This window comes from Rousettus aegyptiacus, unplaced genomic scaffold (genome assembly GCF_014176215.1).
Source record: "Rousettus aegyptiacus isolate mRouAeg1 unplaced genomic scaffold, mRouAeg1.p scaffold_m13_p_17, whole genome shotgun sequence".
Classification (NCBI taxonomy): Eukaryota; Metazoa; Chordata; class Mammalia; order Chiroptera; family Pteropodidae; genus Rousettus; species Rousettus aegyptiacus.
This window is the reverse complement of record NW_023416292.1, coordinates 13,598,356-13,620,133: the sequence shown is the minus strand read 5'-3', so window position 1 is coordinate 13,620,133 and position 21,778 is coordinate 13,598,356. Positions and strand designations below refer to the sequence as shown.

General features: G+C 35.8%; 2 protein-coding genes across 4 annotated transcripts in view; one reads left to right on the top strand and one right to left on the bottom strand.

Moving 5' to 3' along the window:
* The window catches only part of DHX9 (DExH-box helicase 9), a 50,745-nt gene extending 44,449 nt beyond the window's left edge, over nt 1–6,296 (top strand). Inside the window, exons 28-29 of one of the 3 annotated variants that reach the window (XR_004955137.1) lie at nt 4,318–4,500; nt 5,938–6,296. Coding sequence is in view for 1 of the 3 variants with exons in the window: in XM_016145564.2 (XP_016001050.1) it covers nt 4,318–4,387 (70 nt within the window). In the remaining 2 variants the exon portion in view is untranslated. Of the gene's footprint in view, nt 1–4,317 lie in introns of all 3 variants that reach the window. The other 2 variants (XR_001597040.2, XM_016145564.2) reach the window with 2 other exon arrangements.
* On the bottom strand, nt 804–20,200 carry SHCBP1L (SHC binding and spindle associated 1 like). Its single transcript, XM_016145568.2, has 10 exons — nt 19,769–20,200; nt 18,059–18,208; nt 12,959–13,173; nt 12,097–12,183; nt 11,807–12,025; nt 9,541–9,646; nt 4,360–4,513; nt 2,907–3,157; nt 1,946–2,068; nt 804–1,134 (listed from the first exon to the last, which is right to left on the bottom strand). Exons 1-10 carry the CDS (start codon nt 20,198–20,200, stop codon nt 886–888), a joined length of 1,986 nt encoding a protein of 661 aa, XP_016001054.1. The 3' UTR covers nt 804–885.
* Nucleotides 20,201–21,778: the final 1,578 nt, after the last annotated feature.

Here is a 21,778-nt window from a genome sequence, read left to right as displayed (position 1 = left end):
CTACCTTCACTTGCAATTAGGAGTAGCTAAGTGACTAGATTCTAGCTTGAGGGAGGTTATGAAAGTTGAAATAATGTGTGTAACCTTTTTAGACAGCTCCCACCCTGTATGCTTGCCTAGAATTTAGACATAATGGCTTGAGCAATGATTGCTATGTTGGACCATGTGGTCATTTTGAATGTAAACCATACATTGGTAAAACAAGATAGAAGAAACCCGAATTTCTAACATGGAACACCTACCTACCAGCCATACACTAAGTAGCCATTTGTAACATCTACTAGCCCTATGCTGAGAACCTCTGGGCTTCTTGAATATGAGGGACAAATACATTCTGTATTGTTCACCTCTCTTATTTTGAATTTCCTTGTTTCCTGCAGTTGAACCTGATCTTGTGTTACATACAGTGCTATCTTACCTTATTCCAGTTGCTAGCACTTATAAATGGGAATGACTCAGGAATTAGCTATAAACTTAATTTTTTCTATTCTCTACATAGACCACCTAATACTTCTTATTGGACTACCAATATGAAAAACAATGTTTAAAACCACATTTGTTTTTGTAATTAAATAGTGATGGTGGTGGTACCATATACTAAAAATATACTTAATATCACTCAATTATATTCTTTAAAAGGGTGAATTTTATGGTTTGTGTATTTTATCTCAAACATTTTAAAAATCGTAAAATCAGTCATTCAATGTAAAAGCATTAAAATGTTTAAATATTTTTAAACTACCATTAAAACTACCATTCCTGTGTGAGATGACATTTATTAAACATCTATCTGAAATATACTTAATTGAAACTACCATTTCTGTGGGAGATGATATTTATTAAATACATGAAATATAAAACTTTAATAACACAAATCCAGATGCTTTAACTTGTGACTATTCTGATATCCCCCTTTAAGTTTGCTTCTATTTTATTATTATTCATTTCCAGATTCAGATTTTGCATTACTTTGGAGAGCATATTTTCATCTTTTTTATCTCCTGAAGCAGCCCCTTTGTTGAGGGCTTCTGCTACAATAAAAAACTGTTCTGTTGGTTGAAGAATGCTTACTCCATAGCCATTGTTGTTGTAAATATGATTATTAGTCATTTTCAATTTGGGTGCCGGAAGAACCTGTTAAATTATTCAAATAAGTTAGTTTTTCAGTAACTTCTATAAAAATACAGTATGAACTAATGAACATATAAACTCTAACATTTATTCTTGGGTTAAAACATTTCTTTAAAATAAGTGAATCAGTTTTGGACAAATGTTATTTTCCTCACCCTAGATTAATATAATATTAACTACAAAAATGTTTAATGAGGAAACATTAAATGAAGCTTTCAACTTATTTTTCTCAGTTATTGATAAGGATAACCAATTCTTGATGAGGTTACAGCAATATCCCATGAAGCTGAATTTTAATAAACAAGATAAATATGAAAATAGATAATCTCAGATAATGATGATGATAAACACAAAAATAATTTCAATTACTTTTTGAAATTACACAAGTCTAGAGAGGGACCTGGAAAGGCAGAATTTATAGGAGTAGAAAAGAATAGGAAGGCATTTCATTTATAAATTATTGTTAGTAATGTTTTAATTGGTTTAAATTATTTTACAGTTTGAAAGTAAGACTATTTCTAAATATATTTATTATTTTAATTTTATTTACTTTCTAAAATGTATTATACATCTGCTCAGTGAAAAATAAAACATTTTTATAAGAGCAAACTTACTTTCTTATATTCAGAATTATCTGCTAAGAAATCACGTTGAAATCACAAGACTAAACTTTTTTCCTATCACCTATCTATAAACCATATTTTAATTATTTGCACTATTCTTTCCTAAATGATATTTAGACTAAATTTTAAGACTATAATATTTTAGTATCTATTTATAATTCTTATTTCTATATTAAGAAATTTAAGAATACCTTCATATTGACTCCACCTAAAGTACTTTTTGAACTGTCACTCGTTCTGAGGTTATTACAGTGATGAATTTCATTCCTTTCTAAAATGGCTATGCTTCCAGGATAGAGTTCAACACCAGCACCCTGTGAATTAAAAGCAAATAAACAATCTATAAAACACAAACATAACCTCTCCGGAATTATCTTTAAATTTGAAAATTATAATTATCATCAATCTAAAGACTCTAAGTTATGTGAAAATACATTATAATGTAAGCAACTATTTATTTTAGAGATGCTTTAAAAATGCCGAAAACTAAGAGAATCTTAGGCCTCAGGAGGTTGAAGTCATTTATATAGTCCATTACATTGCTCTCTCTCACCCAAACGAAGTCTCTAGAAGAAAGTCAAAAATTTCTTTAAGCAATTCTTTTCAGTTGTAAAACTTTATTTTGTAATTATTCTTAATCCCTCTTAATGTTTTAAAGTCTATTTACTCACTTTAGTGAAAAAGAAGAAAAAAATCATTCAATAAAAGGTTTTATTTTTTCTGCTTCCTTTAATCTTTATTCTCATTTAATTTTCCAATCCTTTAATGGTTTTTGTGATTGTATGTGAAGACACAAGCTCTTTTCAGAACTAATCACAATATGTTACAGCAATGTCTGATAACTTAGAAGTACAATTTCTTTTTAAATAAATCGTCAAGTAACCGACTCAATCTATTTTATAGCTACCAATTCCTAGATTTTTTTTTTTTTTAAATCACACTTGAAGCTAATAATTTCTTACTTTGGACTTAGGCAGTTCACTTTTCCTAAGTGTGCTATGACACTCTTCTATCTGTCTTCGTTTGGTTTATTTTTATTAGTTTCTAAGCTTATAATTCAAAGACGAAGTAATTATTACCCTTTGTTTTCATATTAAGATCACCCAGCGTTATCTACAGTCATATAAAGCTGTAATTTTTAAAATGAGATACCTGGGCACCAGTTATTTCACTGTCTGTGACTGTCAAAGCAGCCCCTGTAAGCACACACACTCCTGTTCCTTCACATTTTAATATACAGTTTTCTAGAGTCATGTGACCAGACTCCACCACCACAATACCATCGACGGTCCCTTGTTGTATCAAAGACAGATTCATTAGTTTCACATTATCGGCTTTGGACACCACAAAACTGTCATGAGAAGGTTCAGAAGTAATTATGATTTCCTCTCTCTTTCCAACTCCTGATTCATAGGGACAAAGATACATAATTAAATCAGTAATCTCAAACTTGAAAGCCTTTTAGTCATTCAATAATACTTACTAAGTTTTTCTTTTCACAAATGTTTAATAAGTAATATATATAAATACTCAGTTGTAAACTAATTGGATACTATAATGTAATCTTGTGTCCTTATTTGATGCCATGATGGAATGCTGGATTTATAATCAATCTAAATACACTTATGGCATTTATTCAACATACTCATTCCACTGCATATTTCCCTAAATTATACAATCAGCAGTTATCTACATAATGTCTAGGATACAAAAAGTATTTTACCATATCCTAGTTTCAAAACCATAAATTACCATACTGAAAAAAAGACTAGCAGAGACTCTTGAATTAAGTTACAAGATTAATGTAATCATATCATGCTTTGCTCAAAGCAATCATCTAAATTTAACATAAATCTAAAAATAAGGGGCCGGATTTTCAAGAAAGCTACAGATTTTTAAAATTACAAATATGACCCTTATCTATGTAGTTCAGCAAAATGTTACTAATTACAATCATCAAAATCTAGTGAAAATTTTGTTCAGTTTTTGCATTGACAGGCGAAATTTAAGTCACCTCTTCTTTTTTGGGGCTAGACAGTGGGAATACCCATACTTTAATGTAAAAGGGCAGAATTAAAGATACTAAATATGTTCATAACCTAAACCTAAATAAAAGTAAACTCTGCTTTTTTACTATTTTAGTAAGTGTGCAACCTTTTTGAGAAGATGCTGGATATAGTTTAATATATCGCCTTATATTTGGATTTTCACACTAAAATGATATGAGTACAGTGGAGATAGATGAAAACAAAGTTGTTTGGGTAAAAACATAGTTGGCACTCATAGAAAATATTATAAACATTTTGTTTTCCTTTCTGGTTTTGATTATTTAATATCTATATTATTAAGGGGAAGTAGTCTCATTGATTTGCTCTGGTACAGTATGTCTAAATGAGGTCACTTGTACAGATAATATATTCATAAACGAGTGAGAAAATATATTTTCTTTTTAAGGTGAGAAAATCTTAATTTTAAAAGGCACATAAAAGATTTTTGTGAAACAAACCCTGTTCTAATTTCTAATACTTTGATTAACCATGTTTATAACATACATTTTGTCCAGTACACATTGCTATAAAAAGATTGCAAATGATGCCCGGCTAACCCTTTATAATGATGTCATCAGTCAATAAAGCAAGATTTACAGCTTGATATTCTCCTGGAAAAATAACTACCGTATCTCCACTATAACAACTATCTACAGCCAAATCCAAATCATCGTGCTGTTGGAGAAGTGTGTCTGAAGGTAAGTCCTTTACCTGAAAAGAGGAGAAAAGACAGCACACCTTCAACAATAAGCTAAACTTTTGAAAGAGGTCATTTTAATCAGTTAACTTACTGGTAATGTGCTTTTCCCAAGACTTACCTTGTATAGGTAATATATTGTAATTACTGTATGTATTTATGTTTGTTAAATGCTCTGAGTATCAGTCCATCATTTAAAGGGATGGAGAAATGAGATTTTATGATCACTAACAATTTTACAGCTATTAAATACTATGTGCCAGAAGTCATATTTTGAACTTTACGTTTTACCTCCTCAGCTTCACAACAGTTCTTTGAGGTAAAGTATTGTTATCCCCTTAAAAATGTAAGGATATTGAAACTCAGTGAGACTGATTTGCCCAAGGACACAGAGCTAGTGAGTGGTGAAGCTAAGCTTTAGATCCAGGTCTTTATGATACCAGATCTTTTCCCAATATACTACTTTATTTTCTTTAACTCAGCTGACGCTACAATTTTGATAAATCAACAAAATTTTATATATTAAAGATTGTAGAACTAAAAACAAAATATACTAGGAATTTACAGTGAGGTAGCAAAGGGTAGAGAACTTCATTATTAGTGCCATGAAGAGTGAGAAACTTTAAAAATGAAATTTGGAAACTAAAAATATATTGTGAGAAAATACCTATTTTATCCCAATAGAAATGGCATCATTAATATATGATTTTTCTTATTACAAAAGTGGGTTAGGACCTTTCACAATGGCTTCATTTTAACTTAATCACTTCTTACAGACTTTATCTCCAAATAGATATGGTCACGTTCTGAGGTGCTGGGTCTTAAAATTTCAACATACGAATTTTAGGGAGACACAGTTCAGCCTATAACATCCCCTAAGATCAGGAATAAGACAGAGATGCCCACATTTACCATGTTGCTGTTCAACATTATAATAGCCAAAAGTTCTAGCCAAAACAACTCGGTAAAAAAATAAAAGTTACCTAAACTGGAAAGGAAGAAATAAAACTATCTCTATTTGCAGACAACATGATCCTATATATTCTGTACAAAGAATTCATCAAATATTTAATAAGTAATAAATTCAGCAAAGTTGCAGGGTACAAGATCAACACATAACAATGAGTTTTGCTTCTACATACCAGCAATGAACAATCTGACAAGGAAATTAAGAAAACTATAAAGAGAAGGAATAACCAAATTCCATTTATAATAGCATCCAAAATAATAGAATGTCTAGAAATAAATTTAACCTGCATAAAAGATGAAAGCCTTGTATGTCAAAAACTGTAAAACATTGCTGAAAGAAATTAAAGAATACCTAAATATATGGGGAAAATCCCATGTTCATGGATTGGACGATTTATTATTATTAAGATGATGATACTACCCAAATTGATCTATAGATTCAATGTAATCCATATCAAAATTCCAACAGCTTTTTTTTTTGCAGAAATGGAAGAGCTCATTATTTAATTCATACGGAATTTTCAAGAGACCCTGAATATCCAAAACAGTATTGGAAAAAAAAAAGTTGGAGGACTCACATTTCTGATATCAAAACTTTCTACAAAGCTACAGGAATAAAACTGTGTGTTACCGCCATAAGAATAAACATATTGACCAATGGAACAGAACTGAAAGGCCAGAAATAAACCCATACCACCATGGCCAACTGATTTTCAACAAGAGTGCCAAGACCATTCAATCTCTCTCTACAATACTGTTGGGATATTTCCAAATATATGCAGAATGAAATTGGACCTCTACCTTACACGATATAAAAAAAAAAAAAAATTAACTCAAAATGGATCAGTTACCTAAATGTAAGAGCTAAAACCATAAAACTCTTAAAAGAAAACATGAGAGTAAATTTTTATGACCTTGGATTTGAAGATGTTTCTCAGGTATGACACTGAAAGCATCAAACTTTAAAACTTTTGTGCATCAAAGGTTATTATCAAGAAAGTGAAAAGACAACTATGGAATGGGAGAAAATATTTGCAAAGCATACATCTAAAACTAGGTCTGGTATCTAGAATATTTTAAAAACTCATAATCATCAATAGCAGAAAGACAACCCAGTTTAAAAATGGGCATAGGACTTGAATAGACATTTCTCCAAAGAAGATATACAAGTAACCAACAAGCATATGAAAAGATACTCAACATCATTAGTCATTAAGGAAATGAAAGTCAAAACCACCAGGCAGTACAACTTCATATCCACTAAGATGCCTGTGATAAAAAAGATGAGTGTTGGAGAAATCAGAACCCTCATACATGGCTGGTCAGAATGTAAAGTGGTTCAGCAGCTGTGAAAAACAGTTTAGTACCTTAAAAAGTTAAACACAGGATTACTATATTCACCAGTAATTCTACTACTAAGTCAATACCCAAAATAACTGAAAACAAGTAGTCAAATGGACATTTGTAATGAATGTTCATAGCAGCACTATCCACAATAGCCAAAAAATGGAAACGATTCAGATGTCTATCAACTGATGAATGGATAAAGAATTATGGTGTATATATATACAAAGGACTATTATTCAGCCATCAAAAGAAATGATATATGCTCCAATATGGATGAACCTTGAAAATGTTAGGCCAAGTAAAAGAAGCCAGACACAAAAGGTCCCATATTATATAATTTCATTTATGTGAAATACCTAGAATAGGTGAATTTAGAGAAACAAAGAAAATTGGTAATTGTCCAGGGCTAGAGGGAAGGTGGAATAAGATTAACAGCTTAATGGATATGGACTTTTATGTTGAGGTGATGAAAATGTTTGGGGACTAGAGGTGGCGGCCGCACAACACTGTGAATGCATTAAATGTCACTGAACTGTTCACTTTAAAATGGTTAATTTTCTTATGTGGATTTTACCTCAAAAAAATAAAAATAAAAGGAAAAGAAAAAAGTTACAAGAGAAGGAATAACCAATATTGTCTTTGAGGAGTCAGGTGTCAACGAAATCAGTAGTACAGAGGGAAGGGAATTTAATTCATTTTGTGTCTGATATATTCTTAAACACAGTTATCAGCTCTTGCAGCATTACAGTTAAAATCTGAGAGTACTGATGATACATTATTGCAACATGAATGGCAAAACAAATAATTATAGCAGTTGACATTTTGTGGTAGGCACCTTGCTAAAAGATTTATATAAAATAAGTCACTTAAGCTTAACAACTCTTGATATCAAATTAAAATATTTTGTCAAACTTAAAGGTAAATCAGAAAGCAAAGATCTAAGGGAAGTGGAAGGTGAAGACGCTGCCTTCTTAGAGCAGACTTCCTCTCCTTACTCTGGCCGCCCAAGTTCACGGGTATTTACTTACACAAATGAAGACAGGGTTTCAAAGCACTGGGTAAAAATCAAAGACGTTTCTCATCACATAGGAAAATAAAGCCAGAACCGGACTTCAAAAAGATTAATAAAAATGATAAAACAAGGCTAGAGATAAAAGCAAAATCTATACCTTACTTTTTATAAAGATGTTTTAAAAGATGTTTACAAAGATAATAATCGGTAGAATGATTAGTGATCTGATCCAATAAGCAATTAAAAGGAAAATTAAATTTTGTTGAAAATAATAAAAGTGGTAGGAGAGCAAATGACGAGTCTCATAAGGCAGCTTCATCCCTCTCGACTCTCCTTGCTGGCTTTCTTTCAGTTTCTCATCTACACCATACTCTCTCAACCATGCATTCATTTACTAACTCACCAAAACCGCTGGGCACTTACCACGTGCCAAGCATCATGCTAGGTGACGGGATGTGTCTTAAACATATACCCTTTGCTCTCCAGAAGCTCATATCCTTGTAAAAGAGGCAGACGTTCAACAGATAGCCACAAAAAGTATTAGATACAGTCATGGTAAGGGAAAGTGCGGGGTGCTGTGCCAGTATCTAGCAGTCTAAGGCATTCTGGGAGGTTGAGAAAGGTTGGAAATGTTTAAATTGAGGCCTGAAGCATGTGCAGCAGCTCTGTGAAGCAATATTGTATACACCAGGAAGTGATGTTAGGGAGGGAGAAATTGGCATATGAAGGCGATGAGGGGTATAATTAGGGTAACTCTCAGAAAATGTAATTAGCAGCTGGGTAGGTGGTGGTACCATTTGTTGGAACAGAGAACTCTAGACTATAAAGAGGTCAATGAGTAAGAGAATGGACGTTTGAGTTGAAGTACTTGTGAGACAGATGGTAGAGCGGTGATGAGCAATAGGCAGTCGGACAAATAGGTTTGAAGCTCAGAACGAAAGCTGGGCTGTGGGTAAACATTTTAGATTATCAGTATATACAATCGGTCCTGTGTGGAGATCAGATGAATCACTTAGGGGTAATACAGTGCAGAAACGATGTCAGTGCCAAGCACTTAGCGGACAGAAGGAGGGGAAAAAAAAGCAACCACAAAGAATGAAAACGAGGCAAGTACAGTAACAGAAGGCAGCAAAAGAACATTCCAAGGGGAGAGCTGTGAAATGCTGAGATCAAGTGAGATGGAAATATTACTCTTTGACTTGAAACATTTTTCCTTTGGGGCTGGTTAAATTTATAGTCTTCCTTCGGGGTTCATCCGGGTTATTCCAGCCAGCACTGCCAGAATTCCTGGTTCTGACACACGTGCCCATCCTATGTGCATCCTGTACCTATTCCCATCGTAGCATTCATCATTCTTTGTTATCCTATTTACTTGTCCATATCTCCACCATAATTCAAACTTGTCGAGTATGTGAAGAAGCAAGACTGTGGGTCTGGTTCAACACTCTCTCTCTCAAATACAGTCTTTCTCATATTTGTCTCCCATCCTTTCCATAGCTATGAGCAGAGTGCCTGACAACAGAGGTTAGTACTCAGCAAATCACCGTTGACATTTATTTAGTACCTAGTATATGCCCAAAACGTTAAGCTGGATATAATGGGGAACATAAAGCATTCATGAGTCAGACAAGAACTCTACCTTCAAAGAGTTGCTTTTCTGATTATAGGCAGCTAGACTTAATTGAACGAGTAAGAATAAAGCGTATTTCTTACCATGTCAGTAGTCATCACTTTTGCTACAATATGTGTTATAGTCTTTCCAAAGTCTCTTTTTCCTTTCCTACGCCTCAGAATTCTTGGAAAGAAAGGTCCATGAACTCTAGAGTTAAAAACATTCATGATTAAATTAACATGAAAAAGATTCAACCTATACTTACTTAGAAAACAAACACTTGGTACTAAGCATCTTTGAGAAAAGGGTTTCACTAATTTTAAGTTTCTTCAGAGCAATGAGAAATGAGAACAATGAACGATTAAATATTTTAGATAACTGAGTGTTTAAACCCTTGAACTCTAAAATCTTTTCATTTTAATGGTTCGTACCTGAAATCTGCATGCAACCCACTACGATTAATACCTCAATCACCTCAACTTTTCAGTACAGTGGAAAGTTTCCTGATTGGACTTTCACAGTGCACTGAACTGTGGACTCCCACAGAGCAGAGGCGGGTCATGCCTGTGATGCGGGGTGTGACGCCGGGGCTGGCGCTGCCCTCAGTGACCACTTCGTCAAGCTCATTTCCTGGTTTGACAATGAATTTGGCTACAGCGACAGAGTGGTGGACCCGAGGGTCCACATGCCCTCCAAGGAGTAAGAGCCCCCTGGACCACCAGCCCCAGCCAGAGGAAGAAAGGCCCTCAAGCTACGGGGGAGCCCTTACCCCAAATCGATTCCCCGACACCCTGAGAATCGCCTGACCTCCAGTTTCCACCCCAGAACCGCTGAAGGGGAGGGGCTTTGAGAGCCCTACCTTGTAATGCACCATCAATAAAGTTCACTATACTTATCCCTGCCCCCCAAAAATGTCTTGTGACATGCCTAATTTTAGACACTGTGTTCAGTTAACAGACTGTTTCCTTTCAAAAGATACGCCTCTGGTCTCCCTAGAGCTAGCTGGCTGTTGGCTTCCCAGGAGGAACAATTCTAGCTTCTCTCCTAGTCATTTTTCTATTGTTTGCTATTCAGCACTTCTGATTAATTCCATTCTTTCTCTTTGTCTGATTTTCTTGACAGTTCCTGTTTCCTATCTCTTAATCATTTAAGTGTCATCAAAAGAAAGAAGATTTTGAGGATAACTTTTCTCGTGACCCTCTGTCCGCCAAAGGGACACTCCTTTTCCACCAGTGCAGACTTAGCACTCATCTTAGGTGTAATCTTTTGGTTTCTCTGTAGCACTTTGATTATTGTTTGATGCTAATGAGATGTAGCTTTAGTACCAATATTTTTCAGCTAATATTTCAATTATCAAATATTTTTGTGAAGCTTAAAAATTTCAGGAAACCAGTTCTAAGAATTTATTGTTCAAGTTATTGAAATTTGAATATAATAGCAACGTCCTTCCAAAGCACGTTTCAACTTTTGTTGAATCTGCATTTATAGATAAGTGTAATTCAAAAATCTTATCTACATTGATTTCCCAAACCCCAAGGTTTTGTTACACAGGAATCCCAATAACAAGGAAACATCAAAAATAAGCCCGAGAATGGGATTCTCAGTGATGAAAAAAAGTAGGTCAAATTTGAAAGAAAATACAGAAAGAAAAGATTTAGGCTAACAGTTAATAGTTAGACATGTAAAATGTGGCTCAGATCAGATTTCCTAAGGCAAAGAATGAGTAAAGGTAGAACACGAAAGAAGGGGTTAAACAATTAAGTATGAAATAGTGAGAAGTCCTTCGACTTCATTCAAGTTTTTCATTAATTTGGGGAACATGAACAAGAATTCCTGTTTCCTCTATTTAAAACAAAGACAGAAATATAAATATATTTTACTGCAGAGAGTGTAAAAATATTTTAATACGTTTTGAAGTATCCTGCAGAAGGATGCTGGTTTAATCCATATTGTTTTATTTGTCATCAAAAATAACTTATCAACTTATGTTGGTTAGAAAAGCAGAAATTATGAGGCAGCCAAATTGGTCAGGTCTCTCGTTACGTTGCATATTATATGTGCAGGACGTCTATCCCCTTTCTTATGCTTCGGCCAAAATCAAAAGGGTAAAGCTAAAAGATAAGGACTAGAGGTATAAGATTTTTTTTCATCAAAAAAAAAAAAAAAACTCCACAATAATTTTAGTCAATTCAGATAATAGAAAAATAATTATCCAATATTGGTAGTTGCACCTCGTGCTTATCTCATAAATCGGGTATCTAATTTTATAATCATTTCAATCAGGGTAACATATATAAGGTAAGCAATATGATAAAAGAATGACCATGCAATGCTTTTGTTTCTATTTAAAATAGAGCAAATTATTACCGGAGGCGTAAATCTTCCCACATTTTCAGTAATCCACAGAGCATTACTATCTCATAGTATTTTTTCCAGCATTCAACAGCCTCTGCTGCAGAGGGATCTTCTTTAATATTGCTCTGATACTCAATGAGCTCTACACGCTTGTTTTTATATTTCTCCAAAGTTTTTTTGAAACGTTGTGCAATAGGACCAGGTATTGTTCCATCCTGTATATCACACCACCTGAAAAGTATCAGGATAGTTATGACCTTTATCTTATACAATGTGCTCAATAAGTTTTTAACTATACTTACAAATTAATTCTTTCTTCAATCAAAGCAGTATAATTCTCACAACTTTCTTCGTCGTCCCAATCTCTCCAAAGAAAGTCGTAAAAAAACCTATGATGAATCCAATTAAGATGAACATGATCAAAAACAGAGAGTAGCATGTTTAGAATTAAAAAGACATTCTGATGTCAGAATTCTTTACATGAATCTTAATTATTAAGAAAAATATTTTTAAATGAGCTTTCAGTCAACTAATATTAAAGATAAACTATAAATTTGATTATTTGGGTTCTGTTTTAGGTTAGTGCAGATAATGTTTCTTGAATTGGAACTAAATTTCAGGTTTCAGATTTCATAGATTTTTGGTGATTATTTTGTTCACCAAAAAAAATAATGCTTAAGATATAATCAAATTAGTACATCAAGGGGAGGAAAGCATTAGAAAATAAACATGCAACAGAATATTCTGTACTAAGTTTATGGATAACTTTTCTCAAATTGTTATCAGCTTGGAAGAAGCAATCATGATGTAACTGATGACATCTAGTGTTTGTAATGTCCTTAAATGTGAAAAATGAAATCTAATATATTTCAGATGCTTAAATATGAACAGATTTTGATATTACTTACCTCTAGAATTTTTTAATTCAATTTTTGTAAAGTGCAAGATTGAAAAATAGCAAACTTTTCATTGCCCATATAAATTCTTCACAAGAGAATATTTTAATTAAAGAAGTTACAAATATATTCATTAAAAATGGACAAATTGAATTCAGCAGTGAGTAAAAATTACATCAATATTCATAAATGCTTGTATAAACAAAACTTACATATTAAGTGTTTGAATATAATAATTATAACTTTCGGAAGTAAAAAGCTCTGTCACCTTACGACTTCCAAGGCCAAAGCAATGTCCTGTATGTCGGACCCTTGCCCTTCGACAGGGTACACCTCCAGGAGAGGCACACTGTGCTCTAGTTCTTCCAGAATCTCATCCACCAACCCCCTTGGGATGTTTGCAATGTTAGAAGAAAAAGGCTCAGCAACAGAAACAGAAACTTTGAAACAAGATGATGAGCTTTGGTGTGGTTTACAAGTCACCTAAAATAAATATAAAATTTATAATTGCAAATGAAAGTAAATAGACTGCAAGGATCTTTTCCACATATGAGCTACTTATAAAATTCTTTTAAATTTTTTATGACTTCTCTAACCAATACATAGAATATAGATCAATATTAAATACCAACACAATTTTTCAGACTTTGTTTGTTAAACACATTAGTTTTTAAGGTTCATGAGAGGAATTGCATATCTCCATTATTTATTTCTAAGTTTGAGTTGCCAGACTTTTGGATTTTATAGAACAGTAGTGTTTTAAATGTTTCTTTTTTGGACTAATTTTGCCATGAAAGGACATAATCAAACTATAAATCCTTAAGTTGAAAAGATTTAGCTTTATAAACAATACTATGTTGTGTTTACTTGGCTCATTTCACCACAGTATAGTGATAACCTCCAGCACTTCACTGAAAATCAGTGTTTGAGAACCATTGTTTTTAAAATTAATAAATTATATAAAATATATTAACGCAAAATTAAAAATTAACAATTTGGTAAAAGGGTACCAACTTTTAGTTATAAGATAAATAAGGTCTGAGGATCTAATGTCTATAGCATAGTGACTGTGGCTGATGACATTGTATTGTATAATTGAAATTTGCTAAAAAAGAAATGTTCTCACTGGAAAAAAAAACAAAAGGTAAATATGTGAAGTGATTAACTCCATATGGGGAATCCTTTCACAGTGTATACATTTATCAAATCATCACCTTGTCCACTTTACATATCATACAAGTTGTGAACTGTACCTCTGAAAAAAATTAACATTTCCAAAAACAACTTTGAAAATTTTCAAGTGCATGCCCAATAAAATTATTTTTAGGTAGAGTTTATTTACCTAAAGCGACTCATAGCAGCTTTATTCATAACTGCCCAAACCTGGAAGCAACAAAGATGTCCTTTGTAGGTAAACAGATAAACTGGTGCATCCAGACAATGGAATGTTATTCAGTGCCAAAAAGAAATGAGCCATTGAGCCATGAAAAGATATAGAGAAACCTTAAATGCACATTAGTAAGTAAAGAAGTCAATCTGAAAAGGCTACATACTCTGATCTCAACTACATGACATTCTGAAAAAGGCAAAACTACGGAGACAGCAAAAAAAATAATCCGTGGTTGCCAGAGGTTCGCGGTAGCAGAGCACAGGGGGCGGTTAGGGCAGTGAAAATACTCTGTACATTATAATGATGGACATATGACCCACAATACCAAGCGTGGACCCTAATGTAAACTGTAGGCTTTGGGTGATGTGTCAATGTTCAAGGCTCGTCAGTGGTGACAAATGTAGCACTCTGGCGGGATGCTGATAATGGGAGAGGCTGTGGACGTGTGGGGCTGAGGGTGTCTGGGACATCCGTGCCGTCCTCTTAGTTATGCTGTGAACCTGATTTCAGTATGCTGTATTAAACATTAACACAAACACTCCCAATCATCGATTTTGAAACATTTCAAGTACGTGTCTAATAAAAGTCCTTATTTTTAGGTAGAGTTAGGTAAAAAAAAAAACAAAAAAACATTTTAAGTATGAGCAAGTGTTATAGCATCTATATATCTATATCTATAGATAGATAGATACATATATGAATAATCATTTAAATATAGGAAGTATCTTCAATTCACTAACCAAACTTTGAAGTATAAATTTTATAATCTACTTAATATAAATTGTATTTTTCAAAGAAGTTATGGGACAGAATAAGTAGGAAAATAGAATAACAGTTTAAAACTGAATGTTTGAATATAGTGAGTGATCTTCAACCCACATTTGTGACAGAACAAAAACATATTTCCAAAAAAATAGGTATAAAATTTGAGCCTTATATTTAAAATTTTTAGTTTTGGTGTTTAAAGTCAGGATTATATATGCATATAGTTTAGAATCAAATGGCGACCGTGGATTTGTTTTGAGAAGTAGAATTCCTTGACAATCTCCCACCACACTCTAATTCTTCAGGGGCGAACATTTTTAATTCCTTTAGCCGGTTATTTTGACCTTTACCTCTTCGTTTTTTAAATTTTATTTTATCATTAGTTTCAAGTATACAGTACATTGGTTAGACATTTATACAGTTTATAAAACGATCCCCCTAATTGCTCTTTCTCTCCTCTGGCTCTCCGCCGAGCCACTGCATTAATGCTGACTGCATGCCCTCTGCCGTGCTCCCCGTCCCCGTGACCATCTGTCAACTACTCATTTGTACTTCTTTAACCCTTCACCCCTTTCTCCTAGCCTTCTCCCCTCTGGCCAATCTCTTCTTTTTAACTAATGTTCTTATGTCGCCATTTATAGTTTTCATTTGCTTCAGTTGTCGGCATTATATATTGACTCCTTAATCTGAAAGATAAGAATTCAGTTGTCTCTTTCATTTCCTCCCATCCCCATCACCTGCCTACACTCTCCTGGTCCTTCATCCACCAATACAGTTATATCTTAGTATTCAGCACTTGCCTTAACATCTTTGAAAATGCTGTATCATGTAAGCTGATCAGTTTTCTTTCCTAAATGAACTTGTTTTCTCAGGAGTCATTGTATTGCTTTTCATTTGCTCAGTTTTCTATGTGCCTTTCATGAATTTAACTCCAAATTCTCTAAGTTGTGTAAATCTCATTTCAGTGTGTTCAAAATACAGTCAGTTGTGTTGGAAATGAAATACTAGTTTCATTTTCTTGAAGCACACTCTTTTCCAGAATTCTCTGACTAGTTCCAATCTTCAGGCTCTCTAGACCTGCCACACATAGCTGTTACCTCTTTACCATCATACTGGGAATGCCTTTGCTTTTCTCTTATGTTGGCCTTTCTGTATTTTGGATCTGATGTCTTCATATTAATTACTTCCTTGACTGAAGATGACGTCCATTAACTTCCTGAGAGGGGTACACCGGGCCAACCTTTTGAGATCTCACATAATTGAAAGCATCTTTTTTTGCTCTTATGGTCTGCCCAGGCTCTTTCCATGTGTGCTCCATACATCAGAATATTTAGGTCTTTTCTTTTGAGCTGATCATAGAAAAGTCTTTCAACTCTCATGCCTGAGGGATATGCCTTAGCTGCCTGTGTTCTAGAAGCAGAGTCAAGGTAGAAGGCAGAGGATTCCAACGTTCATTATCAGTAAACTTTCTTATTCCCTTAGCAATGGGATAGTCCCTTTCCTACCCATGCGTCTCAAGCCAGCTTCTTAAATCTGTAGGTTTATGTCTGTTGCTAAATTTGAGAAATAGCCATTATTTCTTTGACTGTTTTTTCAGCCTCACTTTTTCTTCTCTCATTCTGGAACTCAGAAGACAAGAACGTTAGGTTTTTGTTATAGTCCAACACATCACCGAGGCTCTGTTCTTTTTCAGTCTATTTTCTCTCTGGGGTCCAATTAAGTAATCTCTATTTCTATCTTCAAATTCATTGATTGTCTCCTCAGACTTCATTCTGCTGTTGAGTACATCCACTGAGTTTATTTCAGTTATTGTACGTTTTTAGTTCTAAAACTTTGGTTTCTCTTTATATGTTTTCATTTATTTGCAGACGTTGTCTATCTCCTTGCTGAGATTGTAAATTCATGTTTCACATGCATTTATAATTGCTTATCGGTATACTTTTTGATGGCTGCTTTAAAATCCTTGCCAGATAATTCTAACATCTGTGCCATCTCAGTGTTGGTATCTCTTCTTTTATTCCATTCTAGTTAACATCCTCCTGGCTCTTAGGCATGATTGAGAGTGATGTTAAGTGATTTTCGATTGAAACTTGGACATTCTGAGTATTATGGTTCGAGATCTTTGATCTTATTTAAATCCGTCAGTCCTCTTCTGACTTCAGTCTGGCAGGGAAAGGGGGTTGCCACCTCGGCACTGCCAGATGCGGGCGAAGCCCACATTCTCCGCTAGACCTTTGCAGACGCCACCCTTGCAGGGGGCGGAAGGATCTCTCCGTACTGGCAGGTGGCGGTCCAGGGTCCCGTTTAGTCCACATTGACAGCAATGCGGGGTAGGGGAAGTTCCTTCCCATCCAGTTCCCGTTTCCTTCCCACTAGGTCTCCCTAACACCACTCTGGAAGTCGGGTTCGTGCGCCTTGATACAACTTGGCGAGGGTAAGCTCTGTGATTGAAAATATGCCACCCTTTATCTGTAAAAATACCACTAACTTACTTCTTTACCCGACACAGAACTGAATTGTTTTCAGGTAGTGTGCATTGTAATGCGTTTCTACCACAAGTTTTTCTTGTGACCAAAACTACAGATTTGAAATATCTATCTGAGGCAGGGAGACCATTCGTGATTGTAAATGTTCATTTCTATACAAGGATAACTGACTTTTAAGGGAGTCAAATATATGACTTCAAATATGCCACAATATTAAACCTACGGACATAGAAAAGCAAAATCTTATCAGATGAAGGTTTGGAAGTTGATGTATTAAATACATGTTATATTTTTTCATAGGAAAAAATCTTAATTTTACTGAGTTTTCTGATCTATTTTTTTCTTTCTTAATCTGATTTAGTCTCATAATTCAGATAAGTGACGATTAAAGGAAAATGACAGAAAAGGAAGGCCCAAATTTGTTAAAGCCAAAATTACTAATTTTTCAGAAATGTACGTTTGTTATTATGTTATTTGAACACTTGAAAGTAGGCTAATAAATACTATCTGATACTAGATTCCATTTGCCGATAACTCTTTCCAGGTAAATGGGTGTTAATATCCGTCCTTTGCCTTCTTTTTACACTAATTTGCTTAGAAACTTAAAGTAGAAGTAAACTTTTATCAACCTCTGTTTAAGTATCAAAGCCCCAAATTAATAAGGTTATAATTTGGTCTTAAAAAGAACTAACAGTTTCACTCAAAAGATAAGGTAAAAATTATTCACCTCAACCAGTATACCGACAAAAGGGATGGAAGCTTCTTCATATTTCACAAAGAATAACTCAGGATTCGTTTTCCAGACTCCAAGCCATTTGTCTTTTAACTTTAATTTTTCTGATAGGTATTTACTCATAGCCTCATCAGCATCTTCTGCCTAGCAAAGGAAAAAAAAAATACATATATAAAATATATGAACTTCTAATTTATATATATTTTTACAGATTTCTGTTTAAATATGGAACCGATATACCCTAAATAATGAAAAACCTGGAAAATAATAGATTTTAACTGAATCTGTATTTAATGTAAAATATCATAAACATTAAAAAATTAAACTTAAAAGAGATCTATTCAGTCAATAGTTCAATAATTCAGAGGTAAGACATCTACTTATTTATATTTTAAGTAATTTGTTTTATTAATCCACTGAGCAGAAAGAACTGTAATTATATAGACAAAGTAATTATCATATTTAAAAGCATAGTAATTGTTTTCCTGAACTTTAAAGATATAATGACCTATTTAAAATGTATTCAGTACATAAAAAATTAAAATAACATCCCATTCTGTAAAACAAATGAGCATATTAAACATTCAATAAATATTTGCCCATTTGACTTTTCAAATTTAAATTCAGTGACCTCAAGGATGATAAATAATCTAAGCTCTTATGAAACTCAGTCATTAGAACCCTTGATTAATGACATAATTTATATAAGCATTTTTCAATGGCTTTAAGAGACCTAGCTTTCTCCAACCCTTGATATCAGATAAGTTGGCCATTAGTCCTAATTTTATGGTAACTGTTTAAAAAAAAAAATTTTTTTTTGATTAGGAAATATGGTTAAGCTACAGAAAAATCTGACAAATACAGAAAATATAAGGAAAACAAAATCACCCCTAATCCTGGCAGCCAGAATATAACATTGTTGATGTTTCGGTGGATTTCCTTCCAGTGTTTTTTCTCCATGTGAATTATGTTTTGTCTCTTGATTTTTTTTTTTTACTTAATATTATATCTACAGTTCTTGAAAACATAATTTTTCAGCTGCATGCATGGTTTTCCATTATATTAATTCACCCCAAATTCTTTACTGCCCCTGTGGTTGGATTTTTAGTTTCTAATTTTTAACTTTTATAAATCTCACTGCCTGACTATCCTAGTACGTACATATTCCATAACTTAAAAAAAATAGGCTAGAAACATACAATATAAGCTCTATTCAGTGTTACCAGGTACAGTATGTACTTATATACAAAACATCATTCCACATCCTCGCCTGATGTCTGGGGCCCATTCTTAGAGTGTAAACATTTTTAGTGTTGCAGTCAAAGAAATCTTGCAAGGCTAAGAAATCTTATCCTTACGTTCGGGCAAGGATTATTAAATGAAAAAACTAAGATGTGTCCCTAGGCCTTGATGAGGCCTGCCTGTCTGCATTTTTTAGGAGTTCTTGGAAAACCAGAAAAAAATACTATCAGAGTTGCCCCATTAACTGACAGATTTTCTGTTCCAGGGAAATCGAATTGTGACTCCTTTAGGACGGGGCCCGAGCACCCCTGGTAAGGCGGAAGCCCTTCGTATGTTGAGTACGGCTGAGTTTTGGAAACGCAGGGTTCTCCGTGCCCCCTGTACCACCGGCGCGCCCGAACTCCCCCCCCCCCCCGACCCCGTTACACGGGTCCTGCCCTGGATCGCGGCCGGTTTTCTCACCTTACAGCTCTGCAGCACCTCGTCGCAATACAACGCCACCTTCTCGTCCCGCCACATGCCCCTCATGGGGGACACGCAGACGGGGGGCAGTGGCTGCGCCTCCTCCTCCTCCTCCTCCTCCTCCTCCTCTTCCTCCTCCTCCGGCACGGACAGAAGGGGCTCGTCCTCCTCCTCCGCGGCCCCCTCGCCCTGGCCCTCGGCCTGAGGGACGGGCTGGAGCTGGAGCCGCCGCCGGGCCGCCTCCCGGCCCGCCTTGCCCTTCACGGGCCGAGGGGAGGCCACCACCGACCGCACTGGGGACATGCCGCTCTTCAGGGTCCCCGACGCCGCCAGTTCCCCGGCGGGGGCCGAAACTACCTTCTCGCCCGACCTGCCCGGGCTGAGGGTTCGGACTGAGTCCTCGGGCACCGTGACTCTGTACTCCGACGCCATGGCCCCCGCACCCCCAGCACCCCGAGGGCCAGCCGTGGCCGTTAGCCACCTTTCCCGCCCTGCGCCGCGCTGGCCAATGGGCGAGCCGCGCCCTCGGAGCGGGCAACGAGCGAGGTGGCTCGAGGGGTCCCGCTGGGGGTGAGCTGGGGATGGGGTGTTGGGGTGGGTCCAGGTGTTGGGGACGGATAGAAGTGCATGGGTCGAGGCTTAGGGCGGGGTGCGACGGGGCGTGGCGTGAGAGCGGGCGGGGTGGAGGGGACCGTTCGGAGAGAGGTGTTGGGGACGCGGCGTGACGGTGATGAAGGTCGGAGTTTGGGGCGCGGCGTGATGGTGAGGGGCGGGGCTTGGGCGCTCGGCGTTTCCAGGTGTGGTTCAGTGAGGGGTGAGGCGGGGCGAGCTGATGGAGAGTGTTGAATTTAGTGGGGTGCCCCCACTAGGTGGTGCCCACACCCAGACGCTGGCTCCAACCCCACCCCTCTCTGAATAATCCAGTGGTAGAATTCGCACTCCAAGGCAGGATCGTTTAGGGTCCTCGTACATTTTCTGGGTCATTGTGAGTCACCCTTCAGATCATCGTGACTTAACAAATGCGCCACCTACCACTCCACACATGCCTCTCTGCACAAACGCAACCCGAAAGAAAATTTATGTGTGTGTTGGGAGGCGATAGTAACTGGAACCGCCATCACTAGCCGGAGCCCCAGTGACAAATTCGGCCATCTAGCTCCCCCCCTCCCCGCAACCTATTCACACAGTTCCCAAAATAAAACTTCCTTTACATTTTAAACGAGTCAGTTTCTGCCAAGAAGGATAGGTTAGTTTATTTTCATCTCTCTCTTGTGCTGATCAAAATTCTCACATAAAAGGTTATGTAACTGTTTAACTGGACACAGATTTCCAGCTAAGGAGTAATGTGTGCAGACTATGAACCCTTTCACAGTAAAAGTTTGCTCAAGATATTACATTTTGGAAAAGAACAAGGACCACTCATTTCTGTTATTTTACTCTTGAACGCACATTTTGCCAATTGGCGCAACTTTTGTTTACCGTCTAGTTGGGAAGTTTTGCGCTGGGGCTGACGGCTCCCACAGAGACAGCCCTGGGAAAACACCTGCCTTGCTTTACACTCATCTGGAAGGACATTGTGTTAAATTTGGAGTTTATTTTGAGGAAAATACTAGTATTAATTTCACGATGCTCTCGTTCGGAGAATAATTACAACATTCACCGTGTTTTGACTCTAAAGTTTTTTCTTTTTGTCAGGAGTCCTGGATTTTGTTTAAAATGATACCTAGCTATAGATTTCATTCACCAAAGGTAAAAATCTATTACTCTCGCCTTTTTTTCAAAAAGTTGGGTTTTTAATAAATTGTGGGGTTTTTATTCTTAGGTTAAGAATAATAGGGATCACATGTCTCAGTGAAGTTCAAAAACAACTCCCCCTCCAAGAAAAATAGCAAATAATTATTGGCTAGGGACCTGCTATGTGCTAGGCAGTTCATAGATGCCTAAGTTGCAGAAGTAAAAGACAAAATTCATATCCTCATAATCCTAAGGAAGGATGCAGATAGCTCAATA

Coding starts and splice junctions, on each gene's coding strand:
- SHCBP1L (XM_016145568.2), bottom strand. CDS start 20,200: ATGGCGTCGGAGTACAGAGTCACGGTGCCCGAGGACTCAGTCCGAACC. Junction 18,209..19,768: donor AGGTGCTGCAGAGCTGTAAG/GTGAGAAAACCG, acceptor TTCCTTTGCTAG/GCAGAAGATGCTGATGAGGC. Junction 12,184..12,958: donor TTGGCCTTGGAAGTCGTAAG/GTGACAGAGCTT, acceptor GATTCATCATAG/GTTTTTTTACGACTTTCTTT.